Source organism: Mauremys reevesii, linkage group 22 (genome assembly GCF_016161935.1).
Source record: "Mauremys reevesii isolate NIE-2019 linkage group 22, ASM1616193v1, whole genome shotgun sequence".
NCBI lineage: Eukaryota > Metazoa > Chordata > Testudines > Geoemydidae > Mauremys > Mauremys reevesii.
In genome coordinates, this window is record NC_052644.1 from 22,833,305 (window position 1) to 22,853,241 (window position 19,937).

The window sequence follows — 19,937 nt, forward strand, 5'->3', positions numbered from 1 at the left end:
AAGCTCGGGGGCTCGGGGTCACTCGGAGAAGAGGCTGGCAAAGCTCGGGGCTCCGGGGATCACTCGGAGAAGAGGCTGGCGAAGCTCTGGGGTCTCGGGGCTCCGGGGTCACTCGGAGAAGAGGCTGGCGAGGCTCCGGGGGCTCCGGGGTCACTCGGAGAAGAGGCTGGCGAAGCTCAGGGGGCTCCGGGGTCACTCGGAGAAGAGGCTGGCGAGGCTCCAGGGGTTCTCGGGGGCTCCGGGGTCACTCGGAGAAGAGGCTGGCGAAGCTCCGGGGGTCTCGGGGGCTCCGGGGATCACTCGGAGAAGAGGCTGGCGAGGCTCGGGGTCTCGGGGCTCGGGGTCACTCGGAGAAGAGGCTGGCGAAGATCCGGGGTCTCGGGGGCTCCGGGGTCACTCGGAGAAGAGGCTGGCGAAGCTCCGGGGTCTCGGGGTCACTCGGAGAAGAGGCTGGCGAAGCTCGGGGGCTCAGGGGTCACTCGGAGAAGAGGCTGGCGAGGCTCGGGGGCTCGGGGTCACTCGGAGAAGAGGCTGGCGAGGCTCGGGGGCTCCGGGTCACTCGGAGAAGAGGCTGGCGAAGCTCCGGGGCTCGGGGGCTCGGGGTCACTCGGAGAAGAGGCTGGCGAGGCTCCGGGGGCTCGGGGTCACTCGGAGAAGAGGCTGGCGAGGCTCGGGGGCTCGGGGTCACTCGGAGAAGAGGCTGGCGAGGCTCTGGGGCTCCGGGGCTCCAGGGGAGAAGAGGCTGGCGAGGCTCTGGGGGCTCGGGGGCTCCAGGGGTCACTCGGAGAAGAGGCTGGTGAGGCTCGGGGGCTCGGGGGCTCCGGGGTCACTCGGAGAAGAGGCTGGCGAGGCTCGGGGGTCTCGGGGGCTCGGGGTCACTCGGAGAAGAGGCTGGCGAGGCTCCGGGGTCTCGGGGGCTCCGGGGTCACTCGGAGAAGAGGCTGGCGAGGCTCGGGGCTGGGGTCACTCGGAGAAGAGGCTGGCGAAGCTCGGGGGTCTCGGGGCCTGGGGTCACTCGGAGAAGAGGCTGGCGAAGCTCCGGGGGGGTCTCAGGGGGGCTCCGGGGGGTCACTCGGAGAAGAGGCTGGCGAAGCTCCGGGGGGGGGTTCGGGGGGGCTCCGGGGGGGTCACTCGGAGAAGAGGCTGGCGAGGCTCCGGGGGGGTCTCGGGAGGGCTCCGGGGGGGTCACTCGGAGAAGAGGCTGGCGAGGCTCCGGGGGTCTCAGGGGATCCGGGGGTCACTCGGAGAAGAGGCTGGCGAAGCTCTGGCGCAGCGACCGGATGGACTCGGCCCGGGCCTCCTCCGGGCTAGCGCTGCCCCGCGCCGGCTCTGCGAGGGGGAAGGAACTGGTCAGAGACTGGGACTTGCTGGGGGGGGAGGGGGCCATGGGGGGGAAGGGGGGAGAGAAAGACACGATTAATCCATGCCAGGCGGTAGCACAGCAGAGGGTGATCAGGGCCCCCACCCCGGGACAGGCACTGACCCCCCCACCCCCCCGGGCGCAGGCCATAAGCAATGGGGGAGACAAGCAGGAGAATAGAGACCCCCCCCTCCACCCCCCCAGGCCTGACCAGTGTGGTTCTACCTCCCCCCAACTAGCCCCAATTCCCCTCGCAGAGCCAGGAGAGAACCCAGGAGTCCTGGGGGGGGGGGGGCAGGGAGGGTCCTTACTTCAGCTGGGGCTGGGGCACCGGCAGCTCCGGGGTGGGTTTCTGAGCCACTTGGGGTTTCCCGTGTGCTGGGGGGGGCCGGCTGCCCCCCTGGGCGCTGGGCCGTGGCTGCTGCGTGGTGGGGGGTGCCGGACGAGGGGGGGGGGGGGCCCGCTGGCTGGAGGGCGCCCCCTGGCTGCTCTGCCGGGGTGGCGCTCGCTGCTGGGCCCCCGGAGGGCGCTGCTGGGGGGGCTGCTGAGGCTGGGGGGGTCCCCCCCCGGACTTCGCCTGCGACTGGGGGGACTGACCCCCAGCCCCGGGGCTGGGTCCCCGCTGGGGCAGGGGGCCGGGGCCTCCCGCCGGGCTGGGGGCTCGGGGCCTTGTGGGAGGCCGGGGCCCGGCGGGCGCGGCTGGGGGGGGGCCATGGGGCGCTGCTGGGGCCGGTGGGGCTGGGCAGGCGCTGCTGCAGGGGCGGGCGCCGGGCTGGGAGCCAGGCCGAGAGCTGCTGCCCCTGTGGGGGTCGCTGCTGAGACGGGGCGCTGGGGTGTGGGGCTGGTGGCTGCGGTCCCCTGCAAGAGAGAGAAACACAGTTAGTGTTGGGGCGCAGGTGGGGAGCATGTTCCAGGGGTGGGCGGGGCTCAGTGGGGACTCTGCATTGGGGGGCGGAAGGCTCGGGAGGGCTGTGCGGTGGGGATCAATGGGGGCTCTGCAGGGGCGGAGGGCTCAGGGGCTCTGCAGGGGCGGGGATCAATGGGGGCTGTGCGGTGGGGGGATCATGGGGGCTCTGCAGTGGGGCGGAGGGCTCAGGGGCTGTGCGGTGGGGATCAATGGGGGCTCTGCAGTGGGGATCAGTGGGGCTCTGCAGTGGGGATCAATGGGGGCTCTGCAGTGGGGCAGAGGGCTCGGGGGCTCTGCGGTGGGGGGATCAATGGGGGGCTCTGCGGTGGGGCAGAGGGCTCGGGGAGGGCTGTGCGGTGGGGGATCAGTGGGGTGGCTCTGCGGTGGGGATCAATGGGGGCTGTGCGGTGGGGGCGGGTCCCTGTTTGCCACCCACCCTGCGGGGGGGGCCGTTGCTGCGCCGTGGGTCCTTGTCTCTGCCCTGCCGGGGCTCCCTGCGCCTGTAAGAGAAAAGGGGGCGTCAGTTGGGGGAGGGGTCACGCCTGGGGGGGGTGAGGAGGGGACGTTGGGGGGGGGCTGAACTGCTCAAGAAGTGGGGTCACGAAGTTATGGGGGGTGGGGGGTACCTGGGCTGAGCCCCCCCCCGCACCGGTCTGACTCCTGGTGCCTCAGTTTCCCCTGGGTGTTGCGCGATGACCCGGGGGTGGGACAGGGCGTTGGGTGCAGAGACCTGCGTCCCCGGGGCCGGTGGAGGGTCCGGGGCTCCCCACAGTGGGGGTGGGGGTTCGGGGCAGGGGGTACCTGGGCCGGGCTCCCCCGCACCGGGGAGGGGGTGGGGGTTCGGGGCAGAGCCTGCCCCATGCGCCCCAGGACCAGCTCCACAATCAGCTGCTTGTCTTCGTCCTGCTGGTCCCCGAGCAGCGGCATGGAGGAGCCGACGACCTGGGAGGGAGAAGTGGGGGGCTCGTTAGCGGGGGGGGACCCAGGCGTCCGGGGGGGAGGGCTCCTCGGCCGTCCCCTCGTTGGGGACCCAGGCATCTGGGAGACAGACTCTGACACAGCCACTTGTGGGCTCCCTCCCCCCGGCCTCCCAGCCCCACCCCCCTGGCTGCCCCCCAGCGCCCCCGGCCCCCAACAGCGGGGTCACCTCAATGATGTGGTCGCGCCCGTCCTTGCCGTGCAGGGCCTCCACCGCGCAGATGTCCAGCCCCCCGAAAATCTCCGAGCAGGTGTCGACCCACAGCCGGTACCTGGGGGGGTTGGTAGGAAGGGGCCTCAGCAACACCCCCCAACAGAGACTCCACCCCAAATCCTGGGGACCCTCCAATGACCCTCCCGGAGACCCAGTGCCCCCAAACACTGGGGACCTCCCAATGACCCCAAGAGATCCCTGCCCCCCAGCCCCCACACTGACCCCAAAGGCCACCCCTTCCCTGCCCAGCCTCCTCGTGGGGCCTCCCCAAACCCCGGCCCCCCAGTGGGCTACCAGACCCCTCCTCGTCCCTGCCCTCCACTGGCCCCGCCCACCTGGGCTACCCGAGCCCTGCCCCCACTAGCCTCCTTAGCCCTGCCCCTTCCCCAGCCCCATGGAGCCCCGCCCCCAGGGGGTCCCCCGCAGCCCCTCACCTGTCGGACATGGCGATTTGCTCCAGCATGGCCGAGCCCGTGTTCGTTTTCCAGTTCCCCGAGACCGAGGTTCTCCTGGGCCGAGACGGGGGCGTTAGAGAAGGAGGCCGGGGGGCACCGGGGGGGTGCCACGGGGTGGGGCAGGACCAGGCGCCATGGGGCAGGACAGGGCACCGTGGGGCAGAACTGGGCACCGTGGGGCAGGGAGGGGGTGCTGCGGGGCGGGACAAGGCACCATGGGGCGAGGCGGGGGTGTCATGGGGCAGGACAGGGCGCCGTGGGGCGGGGTGGGGGCGCCGTGGGGCTGGGCAGGGCACCGGGGGGCGCCGCGGGACCCTCACATATAAGCCTTGTAGCTGGTGCCGATCTTCTGGACGCGCAGGTCGTACTTGGCGTCGACGAAGGGCTCGGCCGTGGCGTACGTCCGCGTCAGGGCCACCACGCTGGCGATGTCCTGGAAATCGTACTGGTTCTCCACCTTCACCTGGGGGGCGGGGCGGGGCCGTCACCGGGGGGCAGCTCACACCTGGCGGGAGGGGGCTCTGCCCTGGGCTGCCCCGAGCCGAGAGCAGCTCCCCCCCCCAAGACAAAAATCTCTCCCCCGCCTCCTCGGAGGAGGGACTTCCTGTTTTGCCAGGTGAGACAGGCCACGCCCCTAGAAAGACAAACCCCGCCCCCTGGGGAGGAACTCAGACTGACCAATGGGGAGAGAGGTGGGAACCTCCCTGTTTGCCCCCCCCCGCCCCCGTTCTGTTCAGTATTTCCCCCACCCCGATCGCTTAGAGGGCCAGCGGGGGGGGGCCCTGGGGACACCCCACGCAAAGTGGGCGGAGCACAGGGGAGAGAGGACAAAGGGGGCGGGGCTCTTACCTTGCCCATCCCAGAGTGGGCGTGGCCCATCTTCACCACCACGGGGTACCTGGGGGACGTCAGCTGGGGGGAGAGCGAGAGAGCGGGTGGGGATCAGGGGAACAGGGGGTGCCCCTCACTCCCGACCCACAGCCCCCCGGCCTCCACCCCCAGCGCAGCCGGTGCCCCACCCTGACCCACAGCCCCCCGGCCTCCACCCCCCGCTCTGCCGGTGCCCCTCACTCCCGACCCACAGCCCCCCGGCCTCCACCCCCAGCTCTGCCGGTGCCCCTCACTCCCGACCCACAGCCCCCCGGCCTCCACCCCAAGCTCTGCCGGTGCCCCTCACTCCCGACCCCAAGCCCCCTGGCCTCCACCCCCAGCTCTGCCGGTGCCCCTCACTCCCGACCCACAGCCCCCCGGCCTCCACCTCCAGCTCTGCCGGTGCCCCTCACTCCTGACCCACAGCCCCCCGGCCTCCACCCCCAGCTCTGCCGGTGCCCCTCACCCCAGACCCACAGCCCTCTGCTGGCCCAGTCCTGGGCTCCCTCCTGCCCCTCACTCCTGACCCACAGCCCCCCGGCCTCCACCCCCAGCTTTGCCAGTGCCCCTCACCCCTGACCCCCAGCCCCCCGGCCCCAGCTCTGCCGGTGCCCCTCACCCCTGACCCACAGCCCCCTGCTAGCCCAGCTCTGGGCTCCCCCCTGCCCCTCACTCCCGACCTGCAGCCCCCCCATGAGCCCAGACACCCGGGCGTGGTTTTGGCCACCCCTCAGCCCAGGCCGGCTGTTTCCAATCCGGGCCTGGCTCCCTGCCCGTCTGCCCGTGGCCTGGCACCGCCCCTCTCCCTTCCTGGAATAACGGGCTATAAATGTAAATCCCCCACCCACCTCCACGCCAGACACAACCCCCCCCCCACCAGTACGGGCCCATCCAGGTCAGCGGGTCCATCACACCTCTGCCCCAATCCCGCCAATCCCCCGCAAGTCGGGCACAGCGTCACCCCTGTGAATCCTACAGCCGCCCGGCTAGGGGGAAATGGGACAGAATGGACCCAGGAGTCCTGGCTCCCAGCCCCACCGCTCTAACCACCAGACCCCACTCCCCTCCCAGAGCATGGGAGAGAACCCAGGAGCCCTGGCTCAGCCCCTAACCACCAGCCCCCACTCCTCCCAGAGCCAGGAGAGAACTCCCAGGCCCTGCCTCCCCCGCCCCACATCACAGTAGGCCTCACGCCATGGACACACAGTAACCAGACACTTTGCACTCAGACATCACTGGGCCGATTTCACCCGTCAGGGGTCAAAGGTCAGAGACAGAAAATAATGTCTCATGAAATAGTTATTAAAGGAAATACCAAAGAGCTGTGTCAGAGCCGGACGCAGCCCGGTGCGGAGATGCAGCCACTTCTGGAGCAGAGCCACTGGGAACAGCTGCATATAACACCACCTGGGGATGCCTCGGCCGGCGCTGAGATGCAGCCACCTCTGGGCAGAGCCACTGGGAATAGCTGCATATAACACCGCCTGGGGATGCCTCACCCAGCTGCAGCCACCTCTGGGTTGAGGGGCACGTGTCTGGTTTAGGGGCTGGGGGGGCGGTCTGAGACTCGGGGCCCGTCCTTCGCCCCCTTCCCGGCTCTGATGTGTGGTGAGCGTGGCCTGGGTTGTGCAAGGAGCGAGGCCGTGAGGGAATCCTGGGGTCACGGCCCCACTTCCGCAACCGCCCGGGGTGAGTCAACCCCCCACACTCCTGCCTCACTTCCTGTCACTGGTGTTGGGAAACCCAGACTTTCTCTGAAAGTGCGACCCACACGTGCCTCCCCCTGCCACACACAGCCTGCCCCCTGCCTGCCCCGATCCCCCCAGCCTGCCCCAATCCCCTATACAGCCTGCCCAGATCCCCAGCCTGCCCCCTGCTTGCCCCCCAAACCTTCCAGCCAGCCCCCAAACCTGCCCCCGATTCCCCATACAGCCAGCCCTGAATTCCTGCCCTCCAGCCATGTCCCTGGGATTGCAAATCGCCCCCAGAACCAGCCCCCCACAGCCATATGGGGCTTCCCACACACAGCTCCTCCCCCACTGCTCCAGCCCCAGCTGGGGGCGCTGTAGGGAGCAGGGCACTGGCTGGGGGGGGGGGGTAACCCCATTCTGGCATGCACAGGGCAGGGTGCCCCTCACTCCCGACCCGCAGCCCCGGCAAGCCCGGCACTGGGCAAAGGGGCAGAACCTCAAGCACCTTCTAACCCCACACGGGCCCACGGCTGGGAGAAAAGAACCCAGGAGTCCTGGCTCCCAGCCCCCCCTGCTCTAACCACTAGACCCCCCTCCCCGAGCCAGGGAGAGAACCCAGGAGTCCTGGCTCCCAGGCCGCACTGCTCTGAGCTCTGTGTGGCAGGGGTGCCCCTGGGGGCAGGAGGTCACTGAGTCCCCAGGGTGAGTCACCCCACAGCTGCCCTGCCCCACCCGCAGCAGGGTCCCAGTGACGCAGATGCTACAAGAACCCTGAGCTCAGCACCGGGGGCACGCAGGGGGCAGCAGAGCTGCAGGGGGCGTTACCCCATGGGGGGGGGCTGAGAGCCCCTGCAGCACCCGGCCCCTGCTGAGCAGCCTGCCAGCCCCCTGCCAGCCCAGAGCCCCCTGCCAGCCCCCCCAGCCCCCTGCAGCCCAGTGCCCCCTGCCAGCCCCCTGCCAGCCCAGAGCCCCCTGCCAGCCCCCCCAGCCCCCTGCAGCCCAGTGCCCCTGCCAGCCCCAGCCCCCAGCCCCTGCAGCCCAGAGCCCCTGCCAGCCCCCAGCCCCTGCAGCCCAGTGCCCCTGCCAGCCCAGAGCCCCTGCCAGCCCCCAGCCCCTGCAGCCCAGAGCCCCTGCCAGCCCCTCCCAGCCCCCAGCCCCTGCAGCCCAGAGCCCTCTGCCAGCCCCCTGCCAGCCCAGAGCCCCTCCCAGCCCCCAGCCGCCTGCCAGCCCAGAGCCCCTGCCAGCCCAGAGCCCCTGCCAGCCCCCAGCCCCTGCAGCCCAGTGCCCCTGCCAGCCCCAGCCCCTGCAGCCCAGAGCCCCTGCCAGCCCAGAGCCCCTGCCAGCCCCCAGCCCCTGCAGCCCAGTGCCCCTGCCAGCCCCCAGCCCCTGCAACCCAGAGCCCCTGCCAGCCCCTGCAGCCCAGAGCCCCTGCCAGCCCCCAGCCCCTGGGGCCCAGAGCCCCTGCCAGCCCCTGCCAGCCCAGTATCCCCTGCCAGCCCCCAGCCCCTGCAGCCCAGAGCCCCTGCCAGCCCCCAGCCCCTGCCAGCCCCTGCAGCCCAATGCCCCGCGAGCCCCCAACCCCTGCCTAGCCCCCAGCCCAACGCCCCCCGCCCGCCCCGATTGCCGGGTTCTCAAGAACCGGCGGCGCCGCTGACTAATCAGACCCCCCCCCCCATGGGGGGCGCTGGGAGGGGGGAGCTGGAGCCGCCCCCACCGGGCAAGAGACGTCAGAGAAACCCCCCCTCTGCTGACATCAGCCCCCGCCTCCCCCCCCGCCCAGCGCGGCGGCAGGAAAAGGGGGGGCCGGGGGGGACGCGGGGACTATATAGGAGCCTGCGGGGCTGAGCCAGGCACCGCGGAGCCCGACAGCCCCACGGTCCAGGTCGGAGAGAGGGACCCCCCCGGGCCCCCCCGGTCTCCTGCTGCCCCCCGGCCCCTTCCACCGCCCCCGGGTCTTCTGCTGCCCCCGCCCCCGGGCCCCTTCCACCGGCCCCCGGTCTTCTGCTGCCCCGCGGGCCCCTTCCACCGGCCCCCCCGGTCTTCTGCTGCCCCCCGGCCCCCTTCCACCGGGCCCCCCCCCGGTCTCCTGCTGCCCCCCCGCCCCCTTCCACCGGCCCCTCGGGCCCCACCAGGTCTTCTGCTGCCCCCGGGCCCTTCCACCGGCCCCTGCCGCCTTCTGCTGACCCCGGGCCCCACCGGCCCTTCCACCGCCCTCGGGGCCTTCTGCTGCCGCCTCGGCCCTGGCGCCGGACCCCCCCCCCCCCCCCGCCACTTCTCTTCTAACTTATTTTTTCTGGCAGAGAAACAGACACACCCCCAGCCCTGCCGGTGCCCCCCACGCGCCACCCGCCGCCCCAGACCCCAGCTCTGCCGGTGCCCCCCACTCCCCCCCCGCAGCCCCCCAGACCCCCCAGCTCTGCCGGTGCCCCCCACTCCCGACCCGCAGCCCCCCTGGGCTCCCCCAGGCCAGGCCAGACAGAAACTGCCGGGAGAGACCAGGCTGGGGTGATCCGGGGGGGGCTGGGGGTGTCTCCGGCTGTCGTGGGTCTAACCGGCTCCGTCCCCCCGCAGACCCCTCGATCCCAGCGTCACCATGAGCCCTGTCACCTCGAGCCGGCTGCTGGCGGGTGCGATCCTGGTCCTGGTGCTCGGGGACCCCACAGACGCCTGCACCTGCGCCCCCCAGCACCCCCAGACGGCGTTCTGCCAGGCCGATGTCGGTGAGTGACCCCTGCCCCCCAGCACCCCTCTGAGCCCCCACCCTGCCCCCAGCACCCCAGATGGCGTTCTGCCAGGCCGATGTCGGTGAGTGACCCCTGCCCCCAGCACCCCTCTGAGCCCCCACCCTGCCCCCAGCACCCCCAGATGGCGTTCTGCCAGGCCGATGTCGGTGAGTGACCCTGCCCCCAGCACCCCTCTGAGCCCCCGCCCTGCCCCCAGCACCCCAGATGGCGTTCTGCCAGGCCGATGTCGGTGAGTGACCCCCAGCACCCCTCTGAGCCCCCACCCTGCCCCCAGCACCCCAGATGGCGTTCTGCCAGGCCGATGTCAGTGAGTGACCCCTGCCCCGCACCCCTCTGAGCCCCCCACCCTGCCCCCCAGCACCCCCAGACGGCGTTCTGCCAGGCCGATGTCGGTGAGTGACCCCCGCCCCCCAGCACCCCTCTGAGCCCCCGCCCCGGCCCCCAGCACCCCCAGAGGGCGTTCTGCCAGGCCGACGTCGGTGAGTGACCCCTGCCCCCCAGCACCCCTCTGAGCCCCCACCCTGCCCCCCAGCACCCCCAGACGGAGTTCTGCCAGGCCGATGTCGGTGAGTGACCCTGCCCCCAGCACCCCTCTGAGCCCCCTGCCCCCAGCACCCCCAGACGGCGTTCTGCCAGGCCGATGTCAGTGAGTGACCCTGCCCCCTAGCACCTCTCTGAGCCCCCTGCCCCCAGCACCCCCAGACGGCGTTCTGCCAGGCCGATGTTGGTGAGTGACCCCTGCCCCCAGCACCTCTCTGAGCCCCCAACCCCAGCACCCCAGATGGCGTTCTGCCAGGCCGACGTCGGTGAGTGACCCCCAAATGCCCCACCCCAGCACAGTCCTCCCCAATTTTTGCAGCTCCCCCAAACATCAAATGCTCGTGCCCTCCCCAGAGCTAGAAACACCCCACCAGCTGTGATGTCCCATGTCCTGCCCCCACCCCCTAGCCAACCAGGGAGCGCTCCCCCGCCAGCCCGTGAGCCCCAGCGTCAGTAGAGCTATTACCCGCTGGAGCGGCCCCGAGCTGATTCTGGGGTCACAGCTCCAGAGTATGGGGGGGGGGGAATCCTCCTCTCTCCAAGGTGTGGGAGGACCCAGGAGTCCGGGAAGGAGGGGGAAATCCCTTCCCCCCACACTCCCAAGGTGTGGGAGGACCCAGGAGTCCGGGCGAGCAGGATCACGCCCCCCTCCCCCCCCACTAAAGTACATCTAGATGCTGAGGGCCTGGGCAGGAGGGTGGGGGGTCTCCTGGCGGCCTCTGGGGGTGCCCTGACCCCCCTCTCTTTGCCGTGCAGTGATTCGGGGCAAGTTCATAGGGGTCACTCCACTGAGCCACAACAGCAGCGGCGGGGAGTCCGTGTCGTGGGTCCGCTACGAGATCAAAACCAGCAAGGTATGTGCCCCCCCCACGGCCAGCCCCACGGCCAGCGCCCCCTGCTCCCCACAGCCAGCGCCCCCTGCTCCCCACAGTGCCCCCTGCTGGGAGAGGCCGGGGCTGGGGTAGCCAGGAGCTCCCCCCACCTCCCTCAGCCCCTCAGTGCCCGCTGCCAGGAGGCCAGGCCAGGCCAGGAGTAGCCAGGAGCACCCCCCGCCCGCCAGCCCCCCCCTTGTGCCCCACAGCGCCCCCTGCTGCTCTGACGCGCGTCTCCCCGCAGATCTACAAGGGGTTCGAGCCGCTGGCGGACGTTCACTTCGTAGACACCCCGGCCCTGGAGAGCGTCTGTGGGTACCAGCACCCGGCACCCCTGAAGGGGGAGGAGTACCTCATCATGGGTAAGGCACCCTGACACCGGCCTGGGGCAGCCCCCCCATGGACACCCCAAAACCCCTCAGGGCCCCTCAACACCAGCTCCCTCCTGGGGTAATTCCCCCCCAAGGTATGCCCCCCAAAATGGGATATCCGCCCCCCTGTCTTCCAAGACACCCCCACATCCATCCCCTCCACTGAGCCTCCCCCCATTTACCTTGGAGATGGCCCCTCCCCACAACTGCTGCCCCCCATTCAGCCCCTCCCCATGGTAGGACCCCCCCAAGTTTCACTGTCCTCTGTGACCCCCATCCCTCCAAAACAGCCCCCCCTGGGGCATGCCACTCCCAGACACAGCATTTCCCGGGTGGGGGCTGGGGGCTGTGCAGGGCTATGGGGGGCTGGGGGGCTCTAGGAGTCATTGGAGGGCTCTGGCGGTCTGTGTGGGGCTATGGGGGGAGCTCGGGGGGGATGTGGGTCTGCAGGGGATTGGGGGCTGTGGGTCGGTTTGGGTGCTCTTAGGGTGTTTTGGGGGGCTGGGGAAACTGTGGGGCACTGGGAGGGTGGGGCTCCATCGGGGGCTGGGGGGGATAGTTGGGGGGCTGTGGGTGCTATGGGCAGTTGGGGGCCTGTGGGGCACTATGGAGGTTTGGGTGGCTGTGCACTGGGAGCTTCGGGGTGCTATGAGGGATTGGGTGGGCCATGGGGCACTGGGGCTGGGGGCTATGGGCAGTTGCGGGGCTGTGGGGCCCCATGGGGGCTGTGGGGCGCTATGGGGGTTGTGGGTTCTATGGGGGTTGGGTGGGCTGTGGGGCACTGGGGCTGGGGGCTATAGGCAGTTGTGGGGCTGTGGGGCCCCATGGGGGCTGTGGGGCGCTATGGGGGTTGTGGGTTCTATGGGGGTTGGGTGGGCTGTGGGGCACTGGGGGCTATAGGCAGTTGCGGGGGCTGCGGGGCGCTATGGGGGTTGTGGGTTCTATGGGGGTTGGGTGGGCTGTGGGCGCTGGGGGCTATGGGCAGTTGCGGGGGCTGTGGGCGCTATGGGGGTTGTGGGTTCTATGGGGGGGTGGGTGGGCTGTGGGGCACTGGGGCTATAGGCAGTCTTGGGGGCTGCGGGCTGGGGGCTGGGGGGTTGGGGGTTCTATGGGGGGTTGGGTGGGCTGTGGGGCACTGGGGGCTGGGGGGCTATAGGCAGTTGTGGGGGAAGGGGGCACCATGGGGGGCTGCGGGGCGCTATGGGGCACGGTGCCAGCCACTCCCTCTGCCCTCTCCCCCCAGCCACGCGGCAGGATGAGCGCCTGACGGTCTCCGCCTGCTCCTTCGTGCGCCCCTGGGAGCAAGTCCCCCTCAGCCAGCGCCGCGGGGTCAGCCAGGCCTACGAAGGGGGCTGCACCTGCCAGGTGAGTCCTGGGGAGACAGGGCCTGGGGGGCAGGGAGATGGGGGGTGGGAGGCTCCCTAATCCCCCCCAACCCCCAAATGATGCCATGTAACACCAGGCCCAATGGGGGGGCAGATGTGGGGCTTTGGAGGCGGGGTCTATGTGGGACGGGCATGTCCCAGAGGCCCCAGTGTGGGTGGGGGGTGGGATCTAGGAGGGATGGGTGTGGCTCTCTCTAGCCCCGCCCCAAGCCGCAGGTGCAGTGTCTGGGCAGAGGGGGGAGTTTCAGGGGGCGGGGTCTGGGAGGTGTGGGCGGGGTCTGTGTGATTGATGTGGGCGGGGCGTGTGGGTGGGTGTGGCTCTCTCTAGCCCCGCCCCAAGCCGCAGGTGCAGTGTCTGGGCAGAGGGGGGAGTTTCAGGGGGCGGAGTCTGGGAGGTGTGGGCGGGGTCTGTGTGATCGATGTGGGCGGGGCCTGCGGGTGGGCGTGGCTCTGTCTCTAACCCCGCCCCCTCCCCAGGTGGTGCCCTGTCTCTTCATGCCCTGCTCGCTGTCGGGCGACGCCCAGTGCCTCTGGACCGACGGGCTCCTGGAGCGGAGCTGGCGGGGGCCCCAGGCCCAGCGCCTGGCCTGCCTGCCCCGCCCCAGCCAGGGGGCGCCCCCCGGGGCCGAGCCCTTCTGCGCCTGGGAGCCCCTCAAGAGCCGCCTCCCCGGGGCCCTGCTGAAGGCAGGCCGGAGCCGGGGGCAGTGAGCCCCCCACCACGCCAGCCCCCTGGACTGTGACGCCCGTGGGCTCTGACCCCCCCCCCACAACACCCCACTCTGCCCCCCACCCGTGAAAATTGTTTTCCTGAGTTTGATTCGTAAATAAAGAAATCGCTGGGAGTCGGGTCTGTACCATTGTCTGCTGGGCGGGGGGGCCGGGCTGGGGGTCGAGCTGCCCCAGAGCCCCCCCCCATGCTCCAATCCCTGGCTACCCTCCTGCGCCGCAATCCCTGACTGTCCCCTCCCCCATTCCTGAGGGTCCTCCCCGAGGGCCCTGGGCCTCAAGGGAGCCCGGGGGGTGGCCAGGCCCCACCCTGCCTTCACCTCTGCCCCCCGGGCTGCCCCGGGGCTCCTCGAGGCTGCAGCCAATGGGCCCCCCTTGGCAAAGGCCTCTGCCTGGCTCACTAAGGGGTTGCAGCCCCACGGCACAGAGCAGCCCCTGGGGGTCCAGGGCAGCCCTAAGGCCTGCCCACCCCTGTGCCCCACGGCTGCCGCCCCACACCTGAGCCCTGCTTGTCAACCCCCCTGCACTCAGCCCCTGACCGCCCCGCCCCACAGCCCTGCAGTCCTGCCCCCTGCCAGACCCACAGCCTGCCCACCCCCATCCCCACAGCCCTGCCGCCTGCCCACCCCCGGCCAGGCTCACCGCCCGCCCCACAGCCCGCCCCCCCGCCCACCCTGCAGTCCCGCCCCCCCCCAGCCCCACAGCCCTGCCCCTGCCCACCCCTGCCAGGCTCACAGCCCACCCCACAGCCCCGCCCCTGCCCACCCCAGCCCTGCAGCCCCGCCCCACTCACCATCTCCCGGTAGTTGGGGTAGAAGGTTTGCTCGATGAGGGGGAAATCCTCGGCCCCCAGCTTCCGGCGCAGCCGCACCAACTGGGCAAACTGAGCGGGGAGGGGGATGGTTCAGGGGGGCAGAACCTGGCCCTCGGTACCCACCAGCCCCCAGTCCGTCCCTCGGCTACCCACCAGCCTCCCCGGCTACTCACCAGCCCCCATCTCCTCCCCAGCTACCCCCATCTCCTCCAGGCTACCCACCAGCCCCAGTCCCTCCCGGCTACCCCCAGCCTCCCCGGCTACCCACCAGCCCCCATCTCCTCCCGGCTACCCACCAGCCCCTGTCCTCCCCCGGCTACCCCCAGCCTCCCCGGCTACCCACCAGCCCCCATCTCCTCCCGGCTACCCACCAGCCCCTGTCCCTCCCGGCTACCCCCAGCCTCCCCGGCTACTCACCAGCCCCCATCTCCTCCTGGCTACCCACCAGCCCCTGTCCCTGCCCAGCTACCCACCAGCCCCTGTCCCTGCCCAGCTACCCACCAGCCTCTCCCGGCTACTCACCAGCCCCTGTCCCTCCCCGGCTACCCCCATTTCCTCCCCATCTCCCCACCAGCCCCCAGTCCCTCCCCAGCTACCCCCAACCCCCAGCTACCCACCAGCCCCCATCTCCCTCCCAGCTACCCACCAGCCCCTGTCCCTCCCGGCTACCCCCATCTCCTCCCGGCTACCCACCAGCCCCCAGTCCCTCCCCAGCTACCCACCCGCCGCCCATCTCCCTCCCAGCTACCCCCCAGCCCCAGCTACCCCCATCTCCCCGGCTACCCACCAGCCCCTGTCCCTCCCGGCTACCCCCATCTCCTCCATCTCCCCACCAGCCCCCATCTCCTCCCAGCTACCCACCAGCCCCCAGTCCCTCCCGGCTACCCACCAGCCCCTCCCATCTCCAACCCAGCTACCTGCCTGACCCCCACCCTCATCTACCCGCCAGCCCTCCATCTCCCTCCCGGCAACCCACCAGCCCCTATATCCTGCCTGCCTACCCACCTGCACCCTCCAGCGCCCCTCGGCTACCCACCAGCCGCCCATCTCCCTCCCAGCTACCCACCAGCCCTCCAGTCCCTCCCCAGCTACCCCCATCTCCATCCCGGCTACCCACCAGCCCCCCAGTCCCGCCCCGGCTACCCACCAGCCCCCCCCCCCCCGGCACTCACCACCCAGGGCTTGTCGCAGAAGTTGTAGATGGAGTGCAGGGAGTTGACGCTGGGCACCCCGGCGTACTGCAGCCCGATCACCAGCCCCCGGTGGTCGCCCCCCGGGGCCATGCTGTAGGCGTGCTGCCGGACCAGCACGAAGTCAGGGTGCACCGTCCTGGGGGGGCAGACGGGGGGGTTAGACACAGGCCCCTCGCTAGCCGCTGCCCCTCCAGATCACACCTGCCCCCCACAAGGGAACCCTGCCCCCCACTTTCCTCTGCCCCATGTGAGGTGTCCCTGCCCCCCAGATCACACCTGCTCCCCACAAGGGAACCCTGCCCCCCATTTTCCTCTGTCCCATGTGAGGTGTCCCTGCCCCCCAGATCCGACCTGTCCCCCGTAGGGTGTCCCCTACTCCCTACAAAGAAACCCTGCACCCCCCACTTGCTGTTCCCCCTTGTCCCTGCCCCCGACAGGAGAATCTTGCCCCCACATCCTCTCTGTCCCCCATAAATGAGCCCTGCCCCCCATAACTTCCCTTGCCCCCGCATGGGGCATCCCTGTGCCCCCCACATACCCCTGCCTCCCTCCCCAGATCCCACCCACCCCTGCCACTGGCGAGCTCTGCCCCTCTATGCCCCCATCCCCACAAACAATTGCTGTCCGCCTCCCCCGGGTGAGCCCTGCACCCCCCCACATTCTCCCTGCCCCCAGTGAAAGAGCCCTGCTCCCTTGGGCCCCCCCGGCACACAGAACCGGGGGGGCTATGGGAGGGGGGGAACGGGGAGAGGGGTTCCCCCTTTCCTTCCCCGGTCTCCCCGCCCCCCACTCACCTCACCACCTTCACCCCATTGCGCAGAACCTCGAGATCCACCGAAAAGGCCCCGTTGGCTTGAGCCACTAGATTCAGCTCCGAGAACTCGGCCTGGGGGGGGGGGCGAATGTGGGGGTCAGACCCACAGATGAGATGGGGCACCCTGAATTCCCCCCTCATGACATGTCACCGACCCTCCCGTCCCCTGGCATCGCCCCACGCCAGCCCCTCGACCCCCACAATGCCCCCATCCACCCCCTGCAGGCTGCCCCCCGGCACCCCCAATTCCGTGGGGCCCAGACCCACCTGCTCCACCCGCACCTCCACGTCACCATGGAGCTTCTTGCCCTTGAATAATTTAGCCCTGGAAGAGAGAGATGCGGGTTGGGGGTTTAAAAGGCCTGCCTGTGCCTCAGTTTCCCCAGACCTTGCATGGCCACTCAGTGGCGGGGCGGGTGGGTTAAGTTTGCCCTCAGGGCAGGCAAAGAGACTGAGGCAGGCGCGTGGTGGGAAATTTTACGGCATATTTCTAGGCCTGCCCGTGCCTCAGTTTCCCCATAGCTTCTGTGGCCTCCCAGTGGCAGGGGGACAGCCTAAGGCGGGAGACAAATGGTGCACCACAGCACGGCGCCCGCCCCCCCCAGCGGTGGCGGCGGGGGTGGGCAGACACCACAGGGAAGCGGCGAGGGAGGGGGGCAGGATTCGAACCCGCCTGTGAGTCTAAACAGAAAAGCTAAAAATGAAGAGCCCAGAGCCAGTGTCTCCATTTCATCTCGGTCCTGAGTCAGTAACCAATGGCCCAGCGCCACGCGGGCACCGAAACAGGGAGCCCCAGAAGAGGACCCAGGAGTCCTGGATCCCAGCCCCCCCTGCTCTAACCACCAGACCCCACTCCCCTCCCAGAGCTGGGGAGAGAACCCAGGAGCCCTGGCTCCCAGCCCCCCCCCTGCTCTAACCACCAGACCCCACTCCCCTCCCAGAGCTGGGGAGAGAACCCAGGAGTCCTGGCTCCCAGCCCCCACTCTATAGTGAAAGCGGTGGCTGGGGGGTCAGTGCCCCTCCCCGCCCCATAGGGATTATCCTGCTTTAAATCCTTCTGATCTAGCCCCAAGGGGCAGGATGGGGAGGGTAGGTCATATGACCCACCCTCCTCGCCGCCCAGCCCCTCCCCACTTACCAACAGGCCTGGGGGAGCAGATCTTTGGTGGTCACCCCCATACACAGTGCCCCCACAATATTCCTGGGGACCCCACATGGATCCATGCCCCCAAACCCATTGAGACATGGGTTCAGATGGACAGGGGATGGGGGCAGTGGGGGAGGGGGATGGACGGAGCGATGGGGGCAGAGGGGGACAGGGGATAGATGGGGCGATGGGGGCAGTGGGGAGGGGGATGAAAGTGGGGGAGAGACGAGGCGATGGGGGCAGAGGGGGAGGAGGCTGGATGGGGGGATGGGCAGTGGGGGAAGGGGATGGAAGTGGGGAGGGGGATGGATGGGGCAATGGGGGCAGTTGGGGAGGGGATGGACAGGGTGATGGGGCAGTGGCGGAGCGGGATGGACAGGGAGGGGGGCACTGGGGGACAGGGGAAGGGGTGATGGGGAGGGTGGACAGGGAGTGGAGGGGAGGGGGAGGGGTGGCTGCAGCAGTCGCAGCAGTGACTAAGCAGAGGCGTGGCCACAAGGAGGGATGGGGTGACAGGGGCCGGGGCTTAGCCGAGGCCTGGAGGGTGGGGGTGGGGGGGTAGACCGACGGCTGGACGGACAGATGGAAAGCAGGATGCATTGTCAGGCAGGGGGTGGGCTGAGGGGATGGAGGGGGAGGGGAGGCGACAGATGGATGAAGAAACAGACGGAGAGATGGATGGATGCTGGACAGATGGATGGATGGATGGACGGATGGATGGATGGATGGATAGCTGGACAGATGGATGGACGAACAGACGGATGGATGGATGGATAGCTGGACGGATGGACAGATGGATGGACGAACAGACGGACGGATGGACAGACAGACGGATGGACGGACGGAGGGATGGACAGACGGACGGATGGATGGACAGACGGACGGATGGACGGACGGAGGGATGGACGGACGGACGGACGGACAGACAGATGGACGGACGGATGGATGGACGGATGGATGGACAGACGGACGGATGGACGGACAGACGGATGGATGGACGGACGGATGGATGGACAGACAGACGGATGGATGGACAGACGGACGGATGGACGGATGGACGGACGGAGGGATGGACGGACGGACGGACGGATGGACGGACGGAGGGATGGACGGACGGACGGACGGACGGACGGAGGGACGGACGGACGGACGGACGGACGGAGGGATGGACGGACGGACGGACGGATGGACGGACAGCTGTTTGTCCTCACCCCCCACCCCCAGCTCCTCACCAGTCGGTGCCGGGCTCGTCGATAACCAGCAGCGTCCGGCTGCGTCCCGCGCCCCCCGCGCTGCCGCCCCCCACCTGCTCGCTGAAGGTGGCCGCCGCGGCCGCTGTCGTCTGCTTCACGGCGTTGGACAGGGACGAAAAGAACCCGCCTCCCCCCCCGCCGGCCCCGGGGCTGGGGGCGGCCGGGGGGCGCTCGGCTGGGGAGACGCTGCCCGGGGAGAGGACGGGCGAGGGGGCACCGGGGGGCGCCGGAGGGGGCTGAGGCCGCTGCAGATCCGTCATGTAGCCGTTGGGCAGGTTGGCCATAAAGTTACTGTCCGAGAGGCGTCTCCGCAGGTAATTCATCCTGGGGGCGCTGTAGGGGGCTGTGCCTATAGGGGGCAGATGGGGGGTGTCTATCAATCCTATAGGGGAGGCTGCTCTCTCCGGGGCAGGAGAGGTGTCTGTCTATAGGGGATGGCTCTTGTGGACGGGGGCTTCCCAGAAGGGGCTCTCTCTTTTCTATAGGGGGAGGGGGGTCTTTCTCTCTAGACAGGGGATCCCCTCCTGTAGGGAAAGCTCCCCTATAGGATGCTTCTATAGGGGAAGGCTCTCTACAGGGGCATCTCTCAGGGCGAGTCTCGTCTATGCGTGAAGGTCTTTCCAAACGGGAGATTTCTCCCTATAGGGGCCTTCTTCTATAAGGGCTCTCGCTCGGGCTGTGATGTCTAGGGGGGATCGCTATGGGGAAAGGAAGTGTCTATAGAAGGGTGTCTATAGGGGATCTCTGGAGGGGAAAGGGGTGTCTACAGGGCAAGGGATGCCTGTGGGGCAGGGGGGATCTATAGGGGAAGGGGATCTATAGGGGAAGGGGATCTATAGGGGAAGGGGGCTACAAGGGAGGGGGCTATAGGGGGGTGTCTCTCTCTCCCCCAGACTGCGCCCTTCTATAGGGGCTCCTAGAGGGGATCTATGGGGCCTGCACCCCGGGCTCTCTCTGGGGCAGACCCGGCGGCTCCCGAATCCCGGAGTCATATGAGCGCAGCAGCAGCTGGACCAGCCCAGATACCCGGACCTCCCCCCCGCACGTCTCCGGGAATTGGTCTCGCCCAGCCCCACCTCCCCACCCCTTCCCGCCGCGATGGTTGCTCCCGGTCCCTTTGCCGAGCCCGGGGCGGGTCGTACCATCTGCGGGCGGCGGGGGGAGGGTGCTCTCCCCCTCTGCGGTGCACGGTGGTGCGGTCCGGTCCCCTGCCAGGAGGGGAGGGGGGGATGCGGGGAGGAGCTGTCCGCGGTGCTGGGCGGGGGGCGGGAGGGGATGGGTGGGGAAGGGGCTGGAGGGGAGGAGGTGGGGAAGGGGAGGTGGGGAGGAGGGTGGGGATAGGCTGGAGGGGAGAAGGTGGGAAGGGAAGAGGAGGGGAGGAGAGATGGGGAGGAGGGGAAGGGGAGGGAGGAGTAGATGGGGTGGGGAGGGGTTGGCGCAGGAGGAGAGGAGGGAGGTAGGGGGAGGGGAGGGGATGGAGGAGGTGGGGTGGGAAGGGGCTGGAGGGGAGGAGATGGGGAGAGAGGGGTAAGTGGGGAGGAAGGGGAGGAGGGGTAGATGGGGTGGGGAGGTTGGCGCAGGAGGAGAGGAGGGAGGTAGGAAG

General features: G+C 69.8%; 2 protein-coding genes across 2 annotated transcripts; one reads left to right on the plus strand and one right to left on the minus strand.

Annotated features, from left to right (window-relative positions):
• Nucleotides 1–1,237: 1,237 nt before the first annotated feature.
• SYN1 (synapsin I) lies at nt 1,238–19,120 on the minus strand. The gene is made up of 14 exons (XM_039510314.1): nt 18,314–19,120; nt 16,202–16,259; nt 15,915–16,006; nt 15,100–15,256; nt 13,907–13,996; nt 4,764–4,826; nt 4,235–4,377; nt 3,894–3,968; nt 3,415–3,517; nt 3,069–3,209; nt 2,704–2,767; nt 2,127–2,218; nt 1,672–1,910; nt 1,238–1,367 (listed from the first exon to the last, which is right to left on the minus strand). The coding sequence occupies exons 1-14, from the start codon at nt 18,655–18,657 to the stop codon at nt 1,238–1,240; spliced, it is 1,791 nt and encodes a 596-aa protein (XP_039366248.1). The 5' UTR covers nt 18,658–19,120.
• TIMP1 (TIMP metallopeptidase inhibitor 1) lies at nt 8,227–13,229 on the plus strand. The gene is made up of 6 exons (XM_039511091.1): nt 8,227–8,357; nt 9,047–9,195; nt 10,516–10,613; nt 10,876–10,993; nt 12,246–12,367; nt 12,865–13,229. The coding sequence occupies exons 2-6, from the start codon at nt 9,069–9,071 to the stop codon at nt 13,093–13,095; spliced, it is 696 nt and encodes a 231-aa protein (XP_039367025.1). The 5' UTR covers nt 8,227–8,357; nt 9,047–9,068; the 3' UTR covers nt 13,096–13,229.
• Nucleotides 19,121–19,937: the final 817 nt, after the last annotated feature.